General features: G+C 47.7%; 1 protein-coding gene across 1 annotated transcript in view; it reads left to right on the top strand.

Moving 5' to 3' along the window:
* Positions 1 to 22,500, top strand: part of LOC137645998 (ran-binding protein 9-like) — a 218,945-nt gene that overhangs the window by 170,365 nt on the left and 26,080 nt on the right. The window contains exons 8-10 of the mRNA XM_068379128.1: positions 9,194 to 9,335; positions 10,035 to 10,469; positions 10,803 to 10,954. Coding sequence (XP_068235229.1) covers positions 9,194 to 9,335; positions 10,035 to 10,469; positions 10,803 to 10,954 — 729 coding nt within the window. The remainder of the gene's footprint in view (positions 1 to 9,193; positions 9,336 to 10,034; positions 10,470 to 10,802; positions 10,955 to 22,500) is intronic.

Genomic DNA, 22,500 nt, shown 5'->3' on the forward strand with positions numbered 1-22,500 from the left:
GGGGAGTCTGCATCGTTTACAATGAATGCTCCAGGAGTCTTCGAGAAGCTACCTTATTTAGTGTGAGGTTTTCAGCATAATGCCTGTGCTTTTATTTATTTTGTCATTTTTACGCTATTATTGTACAATGGCTTTTGTATATTTGGAGGGGTATAAAAATTATACGTAGACTTATATATTCTTAGAATCATTACAGGTTCTTTTAATCTAAACAAAAAGGATTTGACAAAAAATTTTAACTATGAGAAATGAATATAAAAATAAACTTGTGAAAAACAACATAATTATCCACGAACTTATTTACAAAGAAAATTAATGTTGCTTCTCCTTTACTTCATTGACAAATCAAATCAACTCAAAATATTGGTTTATAGGCAAAACAGGGAGGAAAGTAAAGCAATACAGCAATACCTCGTCATTCGACCATAATTCATTCCAAAAAAATGGTTGAATACTGAATCATTATTTACCATTACAAATAATGTTAATGTGAATGTTCCAAGCCCCAGTTGATTTCCTTGTAGCATGACATAATAGCATAAAATAAGTGATACAGGTATGTATGTTTTACACAAACAGTAAATACAATAACACACAAAACTATAACAAAATAAAAGCATTATTTCATTTTAACATAAAACTAACCATTTTAGCTACGATATCACTGTATAAGTGGATGGTGCTGTGCGGAGGAAGGGAGGAGTTACTGGCGGGAGAGGGAATCCCCTTCCATAAAAACATCGAGTAATTCAATTTTGGTTTTTTTTTTTTCTCTTTTCTGTAGCTTTGGGACAGGTTTTTCTTTAATTTAAAACTGATTGTGTTGGTTGCTTCTGCTGTTATTGCAAAAAAGGTTTACAGCTCTGTGGCTAAGTCGACCCTATCGAGTATTTGAGAGCAAGATCCGAAACACACATTCCGTGTTTGTGCTCATCGATGATTTCTTTTTTCAGTTTTGTTGTTGTTTGCACTGTTTTCCTTTTTACATGACAACTTTCACTCTTATTTTTCTTTTGAACCATATTTATGAGCTTATGAATCAAATTAAATAAAAAAAGGATGTAAAACAAAGGTATAGAATAATGAAACAAAAAGTAATGTAGAGTATATGTTTACGTTCATCCACAGTAATTGCAAATGCTTAACGGATGGCGTTTGGCTTGGCTGGCTATTACTCTCACTGGTTGAGTATTGAAAACTTGTTTGAGAACAGGGGCATTTCTTACTCAAACTTTTTGGTCGAATACTGATTTGTTTGAGCTTCAAGATATTTGAATACCGAGGTTTTGCTGTAGTACTTAATGGAATGTTGGAGAGTTTTCTTCAACTGCTGAGACGATGATGGTATGGTAACTTTAGGCTTAAAAATCTTGCAGAAGGGTAGCTAAAGTTCAGCTGAAACTGGTACGATGACTTTGGGCTTGAAGACGTCACTGAAGGGGTGGCTTCAAGGTGGGACAGCAAATTTTTTCGTCCAGATAATGTAAAAGGAAGGGTAAACCGCAGGCAGTGTTGGATACGTCTTGTCACAAACAGGAAGGACTAACTGTTTCTCTTCATCTTGGACATAAAAATATTTGGAGATAGGTGTTTGTTGTCTGAAAAGGAGGTCGGAACCTGGCTCTATCTAAGTTCGTTCTTTTCTTATCTTGTTCCTATCTAGTCTGGACAGTCTTTTGAAATATTATATACACACTCCATGTATGGGTGCCCCATATAAGGAGGTTTTTTTTTATATTTGCATCCAAATTGGTTTTCTTAAAATTGTCTATTTCGGTCATATCAAATTTTCTGATGCAGTCTGGACCAGATGACATGTCATAATAAGTGTGTGGCATGAGACCCCGTGTGATAATATTTTCCATAAAAAGGAATTTTCATCTTTGCTTAGTTTGTTCCCAAAGGGCTCATGACAGTACAGTAATTAAGGTGATGACATCTTTTACTAAACAATTGAATTTCCTCTTGCTGTAGACACTCTTGGAAAAGGGATATGGGTTTTCTATTTTGATATATTACTTTGATATATTTTACATCTACCCCTACCCAGACACCAACAGAGAATCATTTTTCTGCGCTCAGTACGTCAGAACTGTAACAGATATGAACTTATGGTTTATTTATTTGTCGAGGAATTATTGATTGTTCCAACACGAAGTACTTACCTCGAACTACTTTCTTAGGAGTATCTGGGATTCTTCTCCCAACCGACCAGAATTTTGTGTAGTTTCCCCTATCTCCGTTTTCCCTAGTGGGGTCCCTCTGTGGCGGATGGATACTCGCCCTGAGGCGACCCGGGTCAGCGTGTGAGAGCATGGAGCTAGGTCTCGATCGCCAGTAAGCTTCTGGTCGCAGCGTAGTTCACATCTCGCCACTCTCTCACATCCCGTCCGACCCTTTGTGTTACCACGTGGTTCCCTCGTGTTATATCCATTCCCTTGTGCCCTTTTATTCACCTCCTACCTATCCCAGTGTTCTTGTGTTGCTTGGTGTTTTTAGTGCTTCCTTATGGAATCCCAGCGTCGTTGCCCCAGGCCTAAGGCCGGTAAGTCTTGTGGTGCGTGGCTGTCGAAGCCAGAGATAGACCCGCATTCGTTGTGCTCCTCGTGCAGGGGTAGTGTTTGTTCCCCGTCTTCCACGTGTCTGGAGTGCGCGTCCTGGCCAGAGATCCAGTGGGCCTTGTACGCCACCAAGAAGAAGGCGCCGAAGAGGTCCCCTAAGAAGGTAGGCGCCGCGTCGCAGTTGGCGTCACCTGCCGCTCCGTCGGAAAGAGGTTCCCGTCGCCTTCCCCTACCCAGAGTCTAATGTAATTGATGTGGGGACTGTTGTTGCTACGCAGGCGTGTGGGAAGCCTGCTGGGGGGGCAGGAGTGTGTTCGGGAGACGAGGTTCTGGTGCCCGCAGGACCCGTCTCGACCGAAGACCCGGTGTGGGGAAGGCTGGATCGGTTCATTCCCCTGCATCGTGGCAGTGCATTTCAGATACTACAACGCCCGGGGGAGAGGTAGACAAAGAGAGGCAGCCTACAGGTTCGTCGGACCCCGATTTAATCGTCTGGACGGCGCCAAGGACGCCCTTCAGATCACCAATGCGCCAAGAGGAGGAGGTCGTGGGTTGGTTTGCGTCTAGGAGGGCGCTACGGACTCCCCCGGCGCCGTCGTCTACGCTCCCGCCTGACTTCATGCAGCCCTTCATGCCAGTGGAACAGTACCAGGACCCTGCATCATCGATGGAGGACTCAAGAGGACTCTGCTAGCTCTTCTTCCGTCTCTTCCTCCTCTTCCTCATCGTTGTCGTACGACTCGTCGTCATCAGAGGACTCCGACCCCTGGGAGGCGAGAAGGAAGCGGAAGAGGTCTCGTAGGAGGAAGTCTCGCTCCCGTTCAGGCCCTTCCTGGAAACGGTCGAAGACCTCTAGGAGGAAGAGCAAGAAGAGGCACTCTTCCAGAGACAAGTGGGCTCGAGTGGTTTTTTCCCCATAGTGGGTCGATCAGGGCCTCTGCCACTCCAGTGTCTGCCTCATTGGCAGCCCCTACGCCCTTGCCCCTTGTATCGTCCGCTCAATCCGCCCGGCGATTGAAGCCGTCGACGCACGTCGACTTTGTCATGCCGTTACCCGCCAAGTCACCGGCTCCATCCGCCTAGTGGAGAGAGCCACTGTTTCGGCCCAGTATCATGGCCTACGTACCCGGTACCAGGGCAGCTCTGACAAAGCGGCCTGGCCAACCGGTAGTACATCGTGGGCCCCATGCCCCACGAATCTCCCCGGGAGGAGGTAGACCCATGACGGCCACCTCCATTTTGGCGGATCCACCCGTGGCGGAGGTATCTGCGCCATCAGATCAGCCGGAAGGAGAGGACACAGCCTCCCACATGGATCCATTGGTGCTTGTCGATGCACCCGACACGGAGGACCAGGTGGTTGAAGGCTTAATGGACGTCGGTGAGTGTTCCGCGGACAAGGTGTCTTCTTACAGGAAGGTCCTAGCCCTCATTAGATACAATCACCGATTGGACGAACCGAAGCCGTCGACGGAGCAGGATTGGCTCTCAGGGTTGGGGAGGATGCTGGATAACCCCGTCCAACAGAAGCCATCCCTGACCCTCCCGTTGGCTCCGGATGTAAAGCTTGGGATGGAGCACGTAGACGGGTACGTCGCAGGACAGGTGAACTCCCTGAGAGCCCAAGGGTCCTTCAAGCTACTGCCGGGGCTAAGGACCCAGAAGAGGTATTACGTTCCTGACGGACAGCACTCGGGACCCCGCACGGTGGAAGTGGCGATATCTACCCTCAACCAAGGCAGCTCAGAAGACAGGACTTCCTCTGCCCCAGTGTGCTTTTCTCCAGCCGAGGTTTCCATGATGGAAGATACGGCCCAAGATATTGTTAACGTGACCTAGTGGCTAGACTGGTGGCCATGCACTGTGGTTGGCTTCCAACTATCTCACGACCTTACAGTGCCGGAAAACCAGACGCTCCAGGAACTGATCCGCTCAGGGGGAAGGCCATGAAGTTCCTCACCTTCCAGTCCCTCACACAGACAGTGAACTGGGTCCTGCGGAGGAGAGACACGGTCCTTAACAGGTTGGTCCGTAAGCTCCCCGAACGCGAGGCAAACTGTTTAAGGAACTCACCAGTGCGGGGTGACTCGTCTTCCCCCTGAAGGCAGTGGAAGAAGCTATGGAGAGGGTCCGGAAGCTCAAGGAGACAGGGGATCCCGGACCCTCTGCAGTAAGACGTCCCATTCAAAGAAGGGTTGCGCCGGACGGTCCCCACCCTTCTACAGCACAGACAAGATGAGACTCCCCTTCTTCGTCCTGGCGGCAATCATCGCAGCCCTCCCATAGGGGAAGTACTACTCCTCAGGCCTCCTTTAGACCAAATTACTCCGGCTCAAGGAGAGGCCATTCTAGCCGCGCCTCCAGGAGGTAGGAAGAGAGGCCCCCTACTCCTGCCGAAGCCTCAGGTAGGGGGATGCCTCAAACGTTTTTAGCAAGCATGGCGGGACAACGGGGCGGATCCGTGGTCCGTGGCAGTCTTGAGGGAAGGATACAGGGTTCCCTTCCTGGCGGAGCCGCCCCCTCTGATTCCCGATCAACGAGCAGAATGGCTGGCACCCAAGGACCCCTTGAAGAAGGCAGCACTACAAGAGGAGGTGTCAGCCATGCTGAACAAGGGAGCTCTAGAACTAGTCAAGGACTGGCCCCCAGGGTTCTACAGCAGGCACTTCCTGGTGGAGAAGGCGACGGGGTTGGAGGCCAGTCATCGACCTCTCGGCCCTCAAGTTCATCAGCAAGACGGACTTTAAGATGGACACACCGAAGTCAGTGCTGGCAGCCTTGAGGGAAGGGGATTTCATGATGTCCCTGGACCTCAAGGATGCATATTTTCAGATCCCTGTCCATCCCTCTAGCAGGAAGTTCCTCAGAGTGAAGTGGGGTTCCTAGTCTCTGCAATTCAGGACCCTATGCTTCGGCCTGTCGACAGCCCCGCAGGTGTTCACGAGGGTGTTCTCAGCAGTGTCAGCATGGGCACACGAGCAAGGGATCCGCCTGATCCACTACCTAGACGACTGGTTGCTTCTTTCAGCCTCAGAGGCAGTACTGAAGGAGAAAGGTGCGAAACTGTTACGGTTCTGCAGGGCCTTGGGGATCACCATCAACATGGAAAAGTCGCAGTTAGTTCCCTCCACCAGGATGACATACCTGGGGATGGTCCTAGACTCCAAGTTGGGAAAAGCATTCCCCTCCGCAGAGAGGCTCGAGAAATTAGATCAGGTACTCCACCCCTTCCTATCGGACATACCAAGGAGAGCCAAGGACTGGCAGAGACTAGTGGGTCACCTGGTATCATTGGAGAAGTTGGTCCCTCGGGGAAGACTCAAACTAAGAACAGTTCAGTGGAACCTAAAGGAACTCTGGTCTCCGGGAGAATCTCCGCACAAGATGATCGACGTGTCAGCGGAAACAAAAGAGACACTAAGGTGGTGGTCCGACAGGTCGAACACCCTGAAAGGGATGCCATTCGCGACCGCCCCTCCAGAGATGTTGCTCTTGACAGACGCGTCGAAGGAGGGGTGGGGAGCCCACCTCCTCGAAGAAACAGCGAAAAGGAAATGGTCCCCGGAGGAGAGGGCCTTACACATAAACGTACTCTAGCTGTTAGCGGTCCAGAGAGCATGCATGAAGTTCGTTCATCGTCTCCGAGGTGACACGGTGGCGCTCATGTACGACAACACCACTGTGGTAGCCTACGTGAAGAAACAAGGAGGACTAAAATCAAGGGAGTTGTGCGACCTCACAGCGAGGGTCCTGGAATGGGCCGAGAAAGAGCACATCGAGTTAACGGCTAGATTCATTCCAGGGAAGAAGAACGTCTTAGCCGACGGCCTCAGCAGGGTAGGTCAAGTAGTGCGGTCAGAATGGTCCCTACACCCAAAGGTGGCCCAGACAGTCCTCCACAAGTGGGGGTCGCCGGTGATAGACCTGTTCGCCACGAGGCTCAGCGCCCCGCTCCCCGTGTTCTGTTCTCCAGTGCCAGACCCAGCAGCAGCGTTCGAGGACGCCTTCCAGCACCCGTGGGACAGACTCGACGTGTACGCCTTCCCACCCTTCGGGACCCTCAGACAGGCAAAGAACTTGCAGATGACTTTGGTAGCACCCTGGTGGCCAGAGAGAGAGTGGTTCGCAGACCTAAAGGAGTTAGCTCCACGGGTTGTCATACGAGGTCTCACACTCGAAGGGTTGGAAAGACCTAAGTTTTAAGTTTCTTCCGGACTTTGTAGCCAAGATTCAAAATCCTGCTTCCTGGGACCCCAAGTTCGAGGGCTTTTCGGTCCCAGCAATCCCATGTTCAGACAATCCCGAAGACTTGTCGTTGTGCCCGGTCAGATCAATCGGAAAATACCTTGAAAGGACTGCCAGGCTTCGGCCAGGGATCAAGAGCCTGTTTGTTTCCTCGGGCCCAGTAAAGAAAGCGGTGTCCAAGAACATCATCTCTTTCTGGCTGCGACAAGTCATAAATAAAGCTTATGACAGTGACGGATCCACGGTGCCGGGGAAACTGCGCCCCTATGACATTAGAGGTCTAAGCACGTCTTTGGCCTTCGACAAGAACATGGCAGTGGGCCAGATTCTGAAAGCAGGTACATGGTCCAGACAGTCTACGTTTACGGCCCATTACCTGAAAGACTGTACAAGGAAGTCTCTGGACTCCTCCATTGGCCCAGTCATTTTCACGCTCCAGCAGGTTTAAGGTAGAAGCCCCCGGGGAACCCCAAGGGAAGTAATTCCAAGCGACACAAGTTCCTCCTTACTACCCCCTTTCCTGCTTCCCCTCTGTTCCCTTTCCTTTTCCTCCGCCCATGTGAGAGTTGATCGTTGGAGACGCCCATGTTCGGATGATTTTCATAGAGGTGAGTTACATAGGCATTAAAAAGTTTTTTTGTGTAGTTCTCCCCGAGTCTCCTACCCTGTTTTTGATGTCAGCTAGAACCTAGCCTCTTATCTAGGTTCAATCAAATGGTATCTATCGGGTCTCCTGATCTGTAAGTTCACCCCCACCTCCTAAAGTATAAGTCTCCTAAGAAAGTAGTTCGAGGTAAGTACTCCGTGTTGGAACAAATCACAAATTTTAAGTAATTTGTATTTTTCCTAACAGTACTTACCTCGAACTACTTTCGGGAGATTGCCTGCCCAGCATTCCCCGAGTGTCATACAGGAGTTCGAAATTATGGTTATCAAAAGCTTACTGGCGACCGAGACCTAGCTCCATGCTCTCGCACACTGACCCGGGTCGCCTCAGGACGAGTATCCATCCGCCACAGAGGGACTCCACTAGGGAAAACGGAGATAGGGGAAACTACACAAAATTCTGGTCGGTTGGGAGGAGAATCCCAGATACTCCTAAGAAAGTAGTTCGAGGTAAGTACTGTTAGGAAAAGTACAAATTACTTAAAATTTTTATTATTTTTCCATGATGTAAGCCGAATATCTTGGCAATGAAACGTGAAAATTGTGAAAACATAAGATAATTTTTTGAAACTATGAAAAATATAATTGTTAGAGGACTCTATTTTATGTGGAAATAGAATAGAAATCGCCTTTTATGAATGAAAAATGCAAGTGCGCTTCCGGATCGCTGTCAGTACGCCATAAGAAAGAAGTTTATTATGACAGCTTCAAGACACTTTTAAACAAGGTGAATGCTCGCTGGGTACTAAATGTTTGCTTGACCAGTCTTATGTATGTGCTTTTACTATTTATTTTCTGCACACATTTCTTGCTATGCCCTAAATCTGGCCGCTCTCAGATGCAGATCTCATTTTCCTTAGACGATGCAGTGATTTTTAGCAAATATTTCTGCTTAAAGTATTGGATGACACTGCAAATGTGTCATCAGACATCAGAGTACTTAGGGGAAAATTTTATTGATGTGGAAACGCATCATCGTATCACCTGAGGTTTATTTTTTACTTGAGAATGGCTGATGTAAAGTCAGAGCTGACTTATACCAAACAAACATGAATGGGCATTATTGTACTTTTACCTAGATAGGCCTGTGATAGTACATGTATTTAATGAAATGAAAGAGTGTACAGTAGTGTGAACTGACATAGGCTTAGTCTTGGAGAGGAAAACAGTAAATGAATTGGAATATAAGAAGAAATAGTAATATCACACATGTCAAAATAAATAAACAACTCTTAATAGTTACACAGTAAAATAAGTCGCTAAGTGGTAAGAAATATAATTTTAATAAACCTTACCTGAAGTTTATTTCCTATTAGTTCTTTGTACTTTTGGCAATACTGATTCAGAGAATACCAGGGTTATCATATTGTACGGGAAAAAAATAGGGATTTTAATAATTTTATTTTCAGTAGCCAACATTCAGAGAACTAATAGCAAATGAGCTTTCAGGTAAGTATTGAAATCATGATTTTATTGTAAATATGTTGAAAGCATGTAGACCTGGATGGTAAATTAGCTGGAATGTTTAATGCAAGGAAGTTTTATCATTTCAAATATTTATGGTTTGGGTTGATCTGTCATCCTAATTTCTTCCTTTACTAGTATTGGGGAAAGTTTTTAACTTGGAAATAAAATTTTTGGTCACTTTAATTATTGAAAAATATTTGTGATTCATGGTTTAAAGGATTGTAATTCAGTAATTTTAATTTTTTACATCTTAGGTGCGTCAATTTATAGAAATGGTGAATGGAACAGACACAGAAGTTCGAGGCCTGTCCAGATCGCCCTCTCGGCCGCCCACTCATGAGTCTTCTCCTTCTCCATCCTGTTGGTCAAACAACAGAACAACAGAACCAGTGCCTGGTAAGCTTAGAAAATAATAAGGGAGGCTCATTGATATTAGAAAGGATTCTGAAACATTTAGGGGCATTCATTGTAACCTCTCAAACTTATGATTTATAAGGATATGGAAGAACAGGCTTGCATGCTGTTGTAATCCATAGCTTAATGCGCCATGTTTCTCTCACTGTACATGATATTAAAGAGTTTTGACGGCTTTTCCCTTCAAGGTCCAGCTACAATACACTTTATCTTCACTTTTCAGTCATTCCCTATAGTCGATGTCCACTGGAGCTATAAAAACTTTCTTTGGTTTAGGAAAAATTTATTCAGAAGCACCATATTAATTTTAATATTGTCAGGTAGTTTAACCATCCTTAATTGATTTACTTCCAAAATTAGACATTATCAGGGTTCGAGTTTGGACATTTCTTTAAATGTTTGATTCTTAACCTATGAAGGTTTAGAAATGTAATTCAACATTCTTTTTAAACTATCTTATATTAAGATTTTGTAATAAATTGTTTGTGGACACTGATTGCGAGTATATATTAGATTTTTTTTACTGTTGAAAGTCAAAGAATGCAGATTTTTATAAAATACATACCTTGTAATTTCTTTGAGAATGACAGATGAAGTTGTATTTTGTGTAATTAAATGGATAGAAGATGGTTTTTTCTCATATATATTATGAATATATTGTCATTAGATTTTGTTACACAGGCACATCATCTACTCCTCCCCTCTCCTCCTCCACATCCACAACTCCTATCATTCAGCAGCACACATCAGTCATCCAGTCCACCAAGAACGTCATAGGTAGTGGGACGCCCACGTCTACGTCAGCTACAACTGAGGAGCTCAATCAGCGCAATGCTCAGGATCTCCGTGCCACAACCCCGCCCAGTGCCTCAAATGGCACCACACCTGTTATTCATCCTCCTCCAGCCTCTGGTTCTTCATCATCTTCATCATCGTCTTACAATTCATCATCCAATATGCATGACAGTGACACTGAAATGGAATGCATGGAAACATCTCATCACCATTTGCAGGAAACTAGTAATGGTCATGGAGACACCAGTCAGAGTAATGGTTTTTCTAATGGGTTCACAAAGCATATTGATGATATGCAAGAAGACTGTGAAGAGGCAATGGGTAAGAGCTCTTTATATCCGAATTTTGACAATTTTAATTCTGCAATGTCCAAATTCATTTTCTAAAATGTGAGAATTACATGTTCTAATTTTTGGGAAGTAAAGAAAATAAGTTTTGTTTAACTATCAATGAATGAAGACTGGTTGGATATGAAAGTTCATTGGGTAAACACATGCTTCAAATTTTGTTTGCAGTACTATTGTTTATTTTTAATATTTTTTTTCTTTTTAAATTATACTTATACTAGTTATTTCTTGATCTGTATATTTAATTGAAATATACCTTTTACTGAAATGATTTTTAGTCCATTAATTTTGAGTTTATTCTTTTCAGAACTAGATGGGAATTCCAGCAGTAGAAAGATGTGTGGAGGAAATCCAGTTGCTGTAGAGCGTATGCTGGCCTTTGGGAGAGAAGTTCAGCATATGAGTCAGGTGCTTCGAAGAGAACTAGGGAAAAATGAACAAAATAAGAAGATGCTTCAGGTAAGAGCTACTACATAAACAAAAGATAGATGTTTTGTTTGTATAATTTTTATCACGGCATACTAATGTCTTATATCTAATTATTATTACTAGCCAGCGTATGACCCCAGTTAGAAAAGCAGGTTGATTCGAGCCCAAAGGCTCCAACAGGAAATGCAGCCAGCACAGAAAGGAAATAGATGTAATTTATGATACACGATCTACTCAAACAACCACATGCTAACATTTTTCACAAAGCCGTAGCTTCGCTAAGACTTCGCCTGGAGACTATCCAGCATCTCCTCACTCAAGAGAAGATTTTCGCAACGTTGCGAGCAGGATGTCTGGATACATGCGGAAATCATTAGCAGCAGTCTACCAGGCAAAGTGGAAAATCTTCTGGGGTTGGTGTCGTGGAAGGGGTATCAATCCTCTTAATGCCACTATTCCAGTAATAGTGGAGTTCCTCATGTATTTGCGTGAAGAAATACACCTTTCAGTCTTGGCAGTTAAAGGCTATCGCTCAGCTTTAAGCCTAGCCCTAGACTCAACGGAATGGATATTTTTACTCATCGCTAGAACTTTCCTTCGTCCCTGAGTATGTAGCCAAGACTCAGAATCCAGGAGTGGCCAATCCCCGATTCGACTCATTCCAGTTTTCAAGTCACCACTCTGTAACTGATGACCCTGATTATCTCTTACTCTGCCCAGTGAGGAGTTTGAGGGTGTATCTAAAGAGAACAGCTGCAGCCCATCCCTGTGTGTGTGCGCTTTTCGTCAGCACAGGGAGGAACAAGAGGAGGGTCACTAAGAACACCATCTCTGCCTAGATTCGCAAGGTCGTTGACCATGCCCTGAATCCGGACCCTCCTTCACGTCACCCCAGAGCCCACGATGTCGGGTGTAACTATGTCTCTGGCCTTCAAGAGAAACGTGACGCAGGTTCTACAAGCAAGATGTGACCCACAGGAAGCTCAATACGTTCTCTATCAGCCCTGTGGGGGCTGCACAACAGCTGGGATAATACCTCAAGCTCCGTATTGGACAAGTAGCAGAAGGTTGAAGGCACTTTTACCCGGTTTTAGTCTACGTGAATGAAGAGGTTTGACTAGCTCATATTCTTTTCTTCATCCTCCCCTCTCTTGGGGAAAGCAGCAACCTGGGTTTTCTTCATAAACTGACCTCAAACCAATGCAGATAAACCATGCTTCCTTGTGTTCCTAGTATTAAGCTGATACTGTTGCGTCCCCATACCCTGGCGAGGTGGTATTGGAAAATTCCTGGTTACAACAGTTTTTCCTACAGACACTGAATAACTTTTATCTGGACAGTAACAGTTCTAAACATCTCAACACACAGCTTGCATAGGCCGCAGACATTGCCTAGCAAGGTTTAGCAAGGTGCAGGGACTCCTTATTTTTGGTACAAACCTATTCAAAATAAGGAGTCCCCGGGTAAAGCCAAAAGCTAGTTTGGCAGGGACGTCCACCCTCCTAATTGGGTGAGTCACCCTTGATAAATATCGTAGGTTTTTATTCTAGTTACGTAACAAATGGAAAATTCGTAGATAATTTGTATTCTTCCTAACGATACAAACCTTTAGCTATTTATACAAACTTACTCGCCAGCCCTATCCCCCTTGAAGTCCTACCTCCAACCAAAGTTAGCTAAATGACTGGTGTGTGGGTGGGAGCGGTACCTCTCATTAACTAGTGGACTGGGTAGTTAACCCACGCTAGAATTTTAATGTGTAGTCCTTTCAGCTTCACTAAAAGTAATAACCCCTAATAAATAGCTAAATGTTTGTATCGTTAGGAAAAATACTAATTATCTACGAATTTGTCATACTCGACAACAAGCAATACCAGTCAAGGTGCGGCTTTGTCTTTCCACAGCACCCCAGGTCTTCATGAGTGTTTGCCCTAGTGTCATTTTGGGCTCACAGGATAGGCCTCTGTCTCCTAAGATATCTGGACGACTGGCTGATCCTTGCAGACTCGGTGGCTACCCCCCTTCGACATCGAGACAAACTTCTAGTGCTTTCAAGATCTGGGGATCATGGTAAACCGTGAAGTCATCCCTGGTCCCCTCTCAAAGACTGTTATACCTGGGTATGATCATCGACATCGACCAGCAGAAAATCTTCCTGTCAGACAAAGAGATTACAAAGGCTGAGGAAGGTAGCAGGACCGTTCCTCAGAAGAGAACTACTACCAGCCCAACTCTGGTTGTCTCAGAGGACACTTATCATTCCTGACCCATCTAGTTCCCAACAGCCATCTCAGGATCCGATCTCTCCAATGGCGGCTCAAGTCCAAGTGGAATCAGTCAAGTGATTCCCCAGACATCCTAGTCCCGATAGGACTAGAGGAACAGACGGACCTCGGGTGGTGGGGGGTCGCAGACAACAACCTCCGTAAGGGAGTCGATCTTCTCGTTCTCCCCCTGGAATTGATACTCTATTCAGAAGCATTAAAAGGAGGTTTGGGGCTCACTTGTTGCACCATATCACCTTCGCCCCTTGGTCTTGAGTCAGAAAGGTACCAGTACATAAATCTCTTGGAGATGAGGGCAACCTTTCTACCCCTCCAGCAGTTCCTGGTGGGTCACCCTGTGGTATTGATGAGCAACAATACCGTGGTAGTGGTATACACCAACATACAAGGCAGTACCTTTTCACAGCCCCTGTACCATTTAGCAGTTGAGATACTGAGATGGACAGAAGGCAACTCATGTGTCCCTATCAGCCCACTTCATTCGGAGCAAGAGGAATGTGCTCGTTGACAATCTGAGCAGAGAGATTCAGATAGTGGGCTCCAAGTGGTCTTTGAATCTTGTAGCCAACAAAGTCTTGACTTTGTGTGCTTCCCCGACTGTGGACTTGTTCGCAACGTCCCTGAACTTCAGGCTCCTGCTGTACTGCTACCGAGTCCCGGATCCCTAGCCTCTGGCAAAATGCATTCCAACAAGGATGGGACAACATCAATATGTAAGCTTTTTCCCAGTTTTGTCTGATGAAGAGAGTCCTCAACAAGACTAGAGCAAGCAAAAACCTATCCATGACTTTAATAGCTCTGCTATGGCATGACGCAGTGTAGTTTCCAGACCTTCTGCAGCTCCTGACGGAACTTTCGAGAGAACTCCCTCCACTACATGGTGTACTCGCAGCCACATGAGAACATCTTCCACAAAGCCGTAGCTTCACTTCTGCTTTATGCCTGGAGACTTTCTAGCACCTCCTCACTCAGTGAGAATTTTCGTAACAAGTTGGAAGAAGGATGGCTGGATGCCTCCGACGGTCTTCGGCTTTAGTCTACCAGGCTGTGGACTGTTTTCTGTGGCTGGTGTTGTGGAACAGGTATCTCTCCCCTCAATGCCACTATTCCAACAATACTGGAGTTCCTTGTGCACCTTTGGGAAGAAATGCTCCTCGGTTTCGGCAGTAAAAGGCTACCGCTCAACCTTGAACCTTGCCTTTAAATTGAAAGGAGTAGATATTTCCTCTTCAGAACTTTCTCTCTTCATTGGAAGTTATGTGCTTATCTGCCCCCATGCAGAAGTGAGACCTCCTGCATGGAACGTGGTTCCCATACTTCAATCTCTGAAGGATGCTCCCTAGGAACCATTATGCCAGGCAACAGATTGCCATCTCATTTTGAAGAAGACGTTCCTACTTGCCTTGGCTTTGGCCAAAAGAGTTAGTGAACTTCATGGTCTTATAGTATTGCCCATTAAAGGAAATGGGGGAAGTAATCCTCAGCTTTGTCCCTGAGTTTATTGCCAAGACTCAAAATCCGGGAGTATAGGATCCTAGATTTGGGACTTACCGGATTGGGAGTCTTCGTACAGTAACTAATAATCCAGGTCAACTGTTACTTTGCCTAGTAAGGAGCTTGAGGTGTTACCTCAAAAGAACAGGAGCAGCTGGCCCCCGTGAATCGGTATTGTTGGTCAGCACGAGGAAGGTGAAAAGGATGGTCACCAAAAACACCATCTCACGACACAGATCTCATGACATCAGGTGCATTGCAACGCCCCTAGCATTGAAAAAGAATTACTCTGTGATGCAGGTACTGCTAGGGGCCGTGTGGAAGCATCAAACTACCTTCACCACCTGCATGATGTGACCCACAGGAGCATAGAAACGTTTTCCATTGATTATGTGGTGACTGCACAACAAGTGGTTTGAACACCTCAGGCTCCTTGATGGACAAGTAGCAGAGAGTTAAGGGCTAAGGTTACCTAGGAGTAGTCTGGGGTCAATGAGTAAGAATGACTGGCTCCTCTCTTTCCGTCACCTTCCTCTCTCTGCAGGTAAAACCATTTCCCTAGTAACACCTAGCATGGAAATATTACTTTTTGCGCCTCCAATACCTCGTGCAAGGGAGGATTTGGTAAAGTCTATGGTACTTTTAAAGGTTCCTATAACTTGGAGACCTCTTATCTAGGCCAGTTACATTGCTAGTATCATAAGCACACAGCTTCCTGAGGCCGCTATTCATGCATAGCACGATATTTTAGTGAGGTGCAAGGGTTCCTACTAGTTATGATTTAAAATCATACAGAGAAAACCCCTGGTCAATGCCAAAAGCCAGTTGGTATGGACTTAATCCTCTTAGGGGTTAAGTCATCCATAGTAATGGTTAAGGTTTGAATAGAGTAATGGAACAAATGGAAATTCAGAGGTAATTTGTATATTTCCTAATGATGCATACCTGGAGCTATTTACGGTATACAGATTGGCCTGCCAGTGCCTGTCCCCCAAGAAGTCCTGCCTGCAAGTAAAGTGGGTGCTTAGCTCAGGTATGTGAGTGAGTGGGGTAGCCAGTTACCCCTCACCCCTCCCGCTAACTAGCGTGTTGGGTGATTACCCTTCGCTAAAAGTCTTGTGGCTTGTCTTTCAGCTTCGCCGAAAGTAATATCCTTATAAATAGCTCTAGGTTTGTATCATTAGGAAAAATATAAATTACCTCCAAATTTGTCATTTTCTTTATAAGTAGTTTTTTTAAATTCAACTATTTTGTACTTTGCACCAAGTTATAGGTGTTGCCAAGTTTCTGAGACGCAGCCTGTATCACTGTTTTTATTTCATAATACGATACTATGTGAATATTACATGTATTTTTATTGGATGTAGTTAAGTGAAACGTCCTTTTGTTCCAACACGGAATACTTACCTCGAACTACTTTCTTAGGAGTATCTGGGATCTCCTCCCTAACCGACCAAGAATTTTGCTCAGTTCTCCCTATCTTCGTTTTCCCTTGTCGGGTCCCTCCGTGGCGGATGGATACGTGCCCTGAGGCGACCCGGGGTCAGCGCGCAAGAGTGCGCTACTAGTTCTGTGTCGCCAGTAAGCATCTGGTCGCGGCGTAGATAACATCTCGCCGCTTTCTCTCACATCCTGTCCGACCCACCATTGTGTTCCACGTGCTCCCTTGTGTTCACCCGTTCATACCCCTTTCCTTGTGTTACTTGTGTATTCCCGTATGGAATCCCAACGTCGTTGTCCCGGGCCCAAGGCTGGCAAGTCATGCGAGGCATGGCTCTCTAAGTCGAGCATTGACCCACACACGTGCTCCTCGTGTAGAGGTAGAGAGTGCTCGCCTGCCTCCACGTGTCCGGAGTGTGCCTCCTGGCCGGAGCTGCAGTGGACTTTATTCGGAACAAAGAAGAAGAAGGCGTCGAAGTGGTCGCCTAGGAAGTCTGGTATCTGTTCGCCGTTAGCTCCTTCGGAGAGAGCTTCTCCTTCCCTTCCCCTACCCAGAGTAGGGGACGAGGTAAGTCCGTTGTGGGGAAACAGCCCATTGCTGTTGCCCATAAGTAATTTCATTGAATCTAATTGCATTGTGCCTACGCAGACGAGTGGGGAGTCTGCTGTTATGACAGAAGTGCTCTCCGTAGACGAGGTTCTGGTGCCCGCAGGACCCATCTTGAGTGAAGACCCGGTGTGGGGGAGGTAAGGAACACCAGCTCCCCCCCCCCCCCAATCGTGGCAGTGCTTTTCAGGAACAGCGGTTTCCGGGGGCGATCAAGACAGAGAAAGGCAAGCCACATGCTCTTCGGACCCTGATTCCATTGTGTGGACGGTGCCAAGGACGCCCTTCAGGTCACCCATGCGGCAGGAAGAAGAGTTCTCGGGCTGGTTTGCCTCACGTGGTGCACTACGCACCCCCCCCGGCGCCTTCGGTTGCGCTACTGGTGCACCCCCCCCGGCGCCTTCGGTTGCGCTACTGGTGCACCCCCCCGGCGCCTTCGGTTGCGCTACTGGTGCACCCCCCCGGCGCCTTCGGTTGCGCTACTGGTGCACCCCCCCGGCGCCTTCGGTTGCGCTACTGGTGCACCCCCCCGGCGCCTTCGGTTGCGCTACTGGCCGGATGTCAGGGATACGCCCCCCCCCCCCCCCCCCCCCCAGGGATCCATCCATAATCGAGGATACAGCCGACACACAGGATCAAGTGGTAGAGGGCTTATTAGGTACTGGCGAATGTTCTCCCGATGAATTATCCTCCTACAGGAAGGTATTGGCACTGATTCGGCACCACCACAAGCTAGACGAGCCCAAACCGTCCTCAGAGCAGGCCTGGCTTTCGGGTTTGGGTAGGATGGTGGATAACCCAGTACAACAGAAACCATCCTTGACCCTACCTCTGGCTCCGGACGTGGCCCTGGGCATGAACCACGGCGAGCGGTTTGCCTCGGGGCACAAGAACTCCCTCATAGCCGAAGGGTCCTTCAAGCTCCTGCCTGGACTGAGGACCCAGAGGAAATTTTATGTGCCAGAAGGACGGCCTGTGGGGCCTCAGACTTTGGAAGAAGCCGTTGCGACACTAAGCCAGGACAGTACGGATGACAGGAGCCTTACTGCCCCAGTGGTCTTCTCTCAGGCGGAGGCCGCTATGATGGAGGGCACATCGCAGGACATCATAAATGTGGCCTCCTGGCTGGACTGGTGGGCATGCACCCTAACAGGTTTCCAGCTCTCCCACGATCTCTGTGTCGGAGAATCAAGCTCTACTACATGAACTCATACACTCGGGAGGCAAAGCCATGAAGTTCCTTACGTTCCAGTCCCTGACCCAGACAGCAAACTGGGTATTAAGGAGGAGAGATACGGTACTTAACAGGCTCCCCCATAGACTACCCGAACGTGAGGCAAAATTCCTGAGAAATGCTCTGGTGTGGGATGAGACCCTGTTCCCCCTTCAGACGGTAGCAGAAACTATGGAGAGAGTGGGGAAACTTAAAGACTCGTCGGAGCACAGACAGCTATGTGCAAGACGTCCTCCCCATAGAAGACCGTCTGGACAGGGCCTACCCGCCTACACCACCAGCTAGACAGGAGGCCCCCTCCGCTTCCTGGCATCAGTCCCCGCGGCTCTCCCGCAGAAGTGGTGCCCCAACCCTGGTCTCCTTTAGACAGAAATACGCGGGCTCGAGACAAGGCCGCTCAAACCGTCTCCCCAGAAGGAGATAGGAAGGGAGGCCCCCTACACCTTCCCACACCACAGTTGGGGGATGCCTCAAACACTATTGGCAAGCATGGGGGAACAACGGTGTGGACCTGCTCTCCATGGCAGTCCTCAGAGAGGGATACAGGATTCCCTTCCTGACAGAGCCGCCCCTCTGATTCCCGAACATCGGGCGGAGTGGCTGGCCCCCAAGGATCACAAGAAGAGAGCAGCCTTGCAGAAGGAGGTGTCACCCATGTTGAACAAAGAAGCACTGCAACCTGTCCAGGAATCGTCCCCGGGGTTCTACAGCAGGCTCTTCCTGGTGGAGAAAGCTATGGGAGGTTGGAGACCAGTCATCGACCTCTCGGCCCTGAACAAGTTCATCAAGAAGACATCCTTCAAGATGGACACGCCGAAGTCGGTACTGGCAGCCTTGAGAGAAGGGGATTTCATGATGTCCCTGGACCTCAAGGATGCCTACTTTCAGATCCCTGTACACCCCTCCAGCAGGAATTTCCTCAGGGTGAAGTGGGGATCCCAGTCTCTACAGTTCAGGACCCTCTGCTTCGGCCTGCCAACGGCTCCTCAGGTGTTTACGAGGGTGTTCACCGTAGTATCAGCCTGGGTTAACAAGCAGGGCATCAGGCTGATCAGGTATCTCGATGACTGGTTGCTGCTTCAGCCTCAGAGGCAGCCTTAAAGGAGCAGGGGGCAAAGCTGTTACAGTTCTGCAGAGAACTGGGGGTTACCATCAATTTAGAGAAGTCCCAGTTAGTCCCCACCACCAGGATGACGTACCTAGGGATGGTCCTGGACTCCCAGTTTGCAAGGGCATTCCCCTCTCAAGAGAGGCTGGACAATCTGGATCATGTTATGCGACCATTCCTAACAAATGCACCAATGAGAGCCAAGGATTGGCAGAGACTCGTGGGCCACCTGGTCTTGCTGGAGAAGCTAGTTCCTCAGGGGAGGCTCATGCTGAGGCTGGTCCAGTGGAATCTAAAGGACCTCTGGTCACCGGGAGACCCGCCTCAGGCCTTGGTCAGGATGACTCCAGCCTCCAGGAACATGCTCCTCTGGTGGTCCGACAGGGCGAACACCCTACGAGGGGTGCCGTTCGTGTCCGCTCCTCCGGAGATGTTGCTCTTCACGGACGTGTCAAAGGAGGGGTGGGGAGCCCATCTGCTCGAAGAGACAGCAGAGGGAAAGTGGTCCCCAGAGGAGAAGCTCCTCCACATAAACCTGCTCGAGCTCCTGGCGGTTCGGAAGGCCCTCGCAATATTCGCCCATCATCTTAAGGGGAAACACAATAGCCCTCACGTGCGACAACGCTACCATGGTGGCCTACATAAAGAAACAAGGAGAATTGAAGTCAAGGGAACTGTGCGATCTCACGTCTCGGATCCTGGAATGGGCCGAGAGGAAACACATCAGTCTCACAGCCAGGTTCATTCCGGGGAAGAGAAACGTTCTAGCCGACGGCCTCAGCAGGGCAGGGCAAGTAGTGGGGTTGGAGTGGTCCCTACACCCACAAGTGGCCTAGAAGGTCCTCCAGTTGTGGGGCTCACCGGTGATAGACCTGTTTGCCACGAGGCTCAACACGCAGCTCCCCGTGTTCTGTTCTCCTGTGCCAGACCCGGCAGCAGCGTTCGAGGACGCCTTCCAGCACTCGTGGGACGGACTCGACGTGTATGCCTTTCCCCCTTTCGGGATTCTCAGGCTCAGGCAGGTGCTCAACAGGCTCAGACAATCAAGGGCTACAAGGATGACTTTGGTAGCGCCCTGGTGACCAGAGAGGGAGTGGTTCGCGGATCTACAGGACCTGGCCACCCTTCCTCCGTGGCCCCTGCCAATAAGGGAAGATCTGCTGCACCAGCCTCACTTTCGAAGTTTTCACAAAAACCCTCAGTGCCTTCAGCTACAAACGTGGAGGTTATCGAGCGTCTATTAAGGAAAGAAGTATACTCGGAGAAGACAGCTTCGAGGATGTCAGGGTATCTTCGTAAGTCCTCGAGCGTGGTGTACCAGGCCAAGTGGTCCACGTTTGTGAAGTGGTGTGCCACACAGAATCTGAGACCTCTGGATGCATCAGTCCACAAGATTGCAGACTTCCTGGTCCACCTGAGGGACGACCTGGGGGTCTCCATTCCAGCCATCAAGGGGGTTGGAGCGGCCCTGGGGCAGGTATTTCAACTCAGAGGCATCGACGTGGGGGCCTCTCGCCAGATTTCCATGCTCATCAGAAGTTTCGAGCAATCTTGTTCCCCCCGCGTCTCTCGGGTCCCGTAGTGGGACGTGGCCAAGGTTTTGACAAGGCCTCCCCTCGAACCCCTCAAGGATATCCTAGATAAAGAACTCACCCTCAAGACAGTGTTCTTACTAGCTCTGGCCTCAGCCAAGCGTGTGAGTGAGCTCCACGGCTTGTCTTTCGAGGTCTCGCACTCGAAAGGGTGGAAGGACCTGTCCTCTAAGTTTCTGCCTGAATTTGTGGCCAAAACACAGAACTCGGCCATTGCAGACCCAAGGTTCGAGGGGTTCTTGGTCCCGGCGATCCCTCACTCAGACAGCCCGGAAGACTTGCTCCTGTGCCCTGTGAGAACAGTCAGGAAATACCTTAGCAGGGCAGCCAGACTCCGGCCGGCCATCAAAAGTCTGTTTGTCTCCTCAGGCCCAGTAAAGAGGGCAGTCTCAAAGAACACCATCTCCTTCTGGCTTCGGCAAGTCATCAAGAGGGCTTACGACAGTGAGGGGTCTGCAGTCCCTGTTACCCCGCAACCCCATGCTATTAGAGGTCTTAGCACTTCTTTGGCGGCATTTGCCAGCAACATGGCAGTAGGCCAAATCATGCAAGCAGGCACATGGTCCAGGCAGTCCACCTTTACGGCCCACTACCTGAAAGACTGTACGAGGAAGTCTCTGGATTCCTAGCAACAAGTTTACAGCTAAAAGCCCCGGGTAACCCGAGGGAAGTAATTGCAAGCAACACAAGTTTCCTCCTTACTCCCCTTTCCTTGCTACCCTTTTTCCCTTTCTTTTACTCCTCCCATGTGAGAGATGGATGTTGTGGAGGCCCATGTCCGGATTATAAACAGGTAGACTTTTGCGTGCTTCCCCTGACTCTCCTACCCTGTCCGTTGTGTCGTCTGGACCTAGCCTCCTATCTAGGTCCTGTGTCCTGGGATGGTAGTGGTGGGTCTTCCGGTCTGTAAGTCCACCCCCGCCTCCTGAGAAAGTAATTCAAGGTAAGTACTCCGTGTTGGAACAAATCACAAATTTTAAGTAATTTGTAGTTTTCCTAACAGTACTTGCCTCGAACTACTTTCGGGTTATTGCCCACCCATCCTGCCCCGGGTGACTTACAGGAGTTCGAAGTAGTACTTAACATATGCTTACTGGCGACACAGAACTAGTAGCGCACTCTCACGCGCTGACCCCGGGTCGCCTCAGGGCACGTATCCATCCGCCACGGAGGAATCCGACATGGGAAAACGGAGATAGGGGGAACTGCGCAAAATTCTTGGTCGGTTAGGGGGGAGATCCCAGATACTCCTAAGAAAGTAGTTCGAGGTAAGTACTGTTAGGAAAAATACAAATACTTAAAATTTGTGATTTTATCAAAATCCTGCTTTGAAGCCAGAGTATTGCGAGTGTAATTCCATTTGTTTCTTTTCTTTAACTGCTTTAAGCATTTTTTTTCCAGTTATTGTTTGTCTAACATGTTTTTCAAGGAAGGTATGGAAAGTATAAAATAAAGTAGCAACATTATTACAAACAACAAGTTTTTTCTCATTTTCTAATTTTATTTTTATCTTTACATACAAACCTTGAAATTATGTTGAACATACTGTACTTCTTTCTTATTTTCTGATAGTTATTTTTTTCATCATTTTTGAATTTTGTTATTCTTTATAGATTTTTCAAGTAAAATTACACCACACACTATTTATTGGAAAAATGAATGGAGCGGGACAGGACTGTTACCCATAACAGATGATGCAATCCCAGAAATTGGATGATCAGCTGTTGTTTTGCAGGCACACAATTCAATAGTAAAACATAAACAATAACAGTATTGCAAATTTTAAACTGGCAATTACCGACGAAGTCTAAATAAT

The sequence above is a fragment of the Palaemon carinicauda genome, chromosome 8, assembly GCF_036898095.1.
Source record: "Palaemon carinicauda isolate YSFRI2023 chromosome 8, ASM3689809v2, whole genome shotgun sequence".
NCBI lineage: Eukaryota > Metazoa > Arthropoda > Malacostraca > Decapoda > Palaemonidae > Palaemon > Palaemon carinicauda.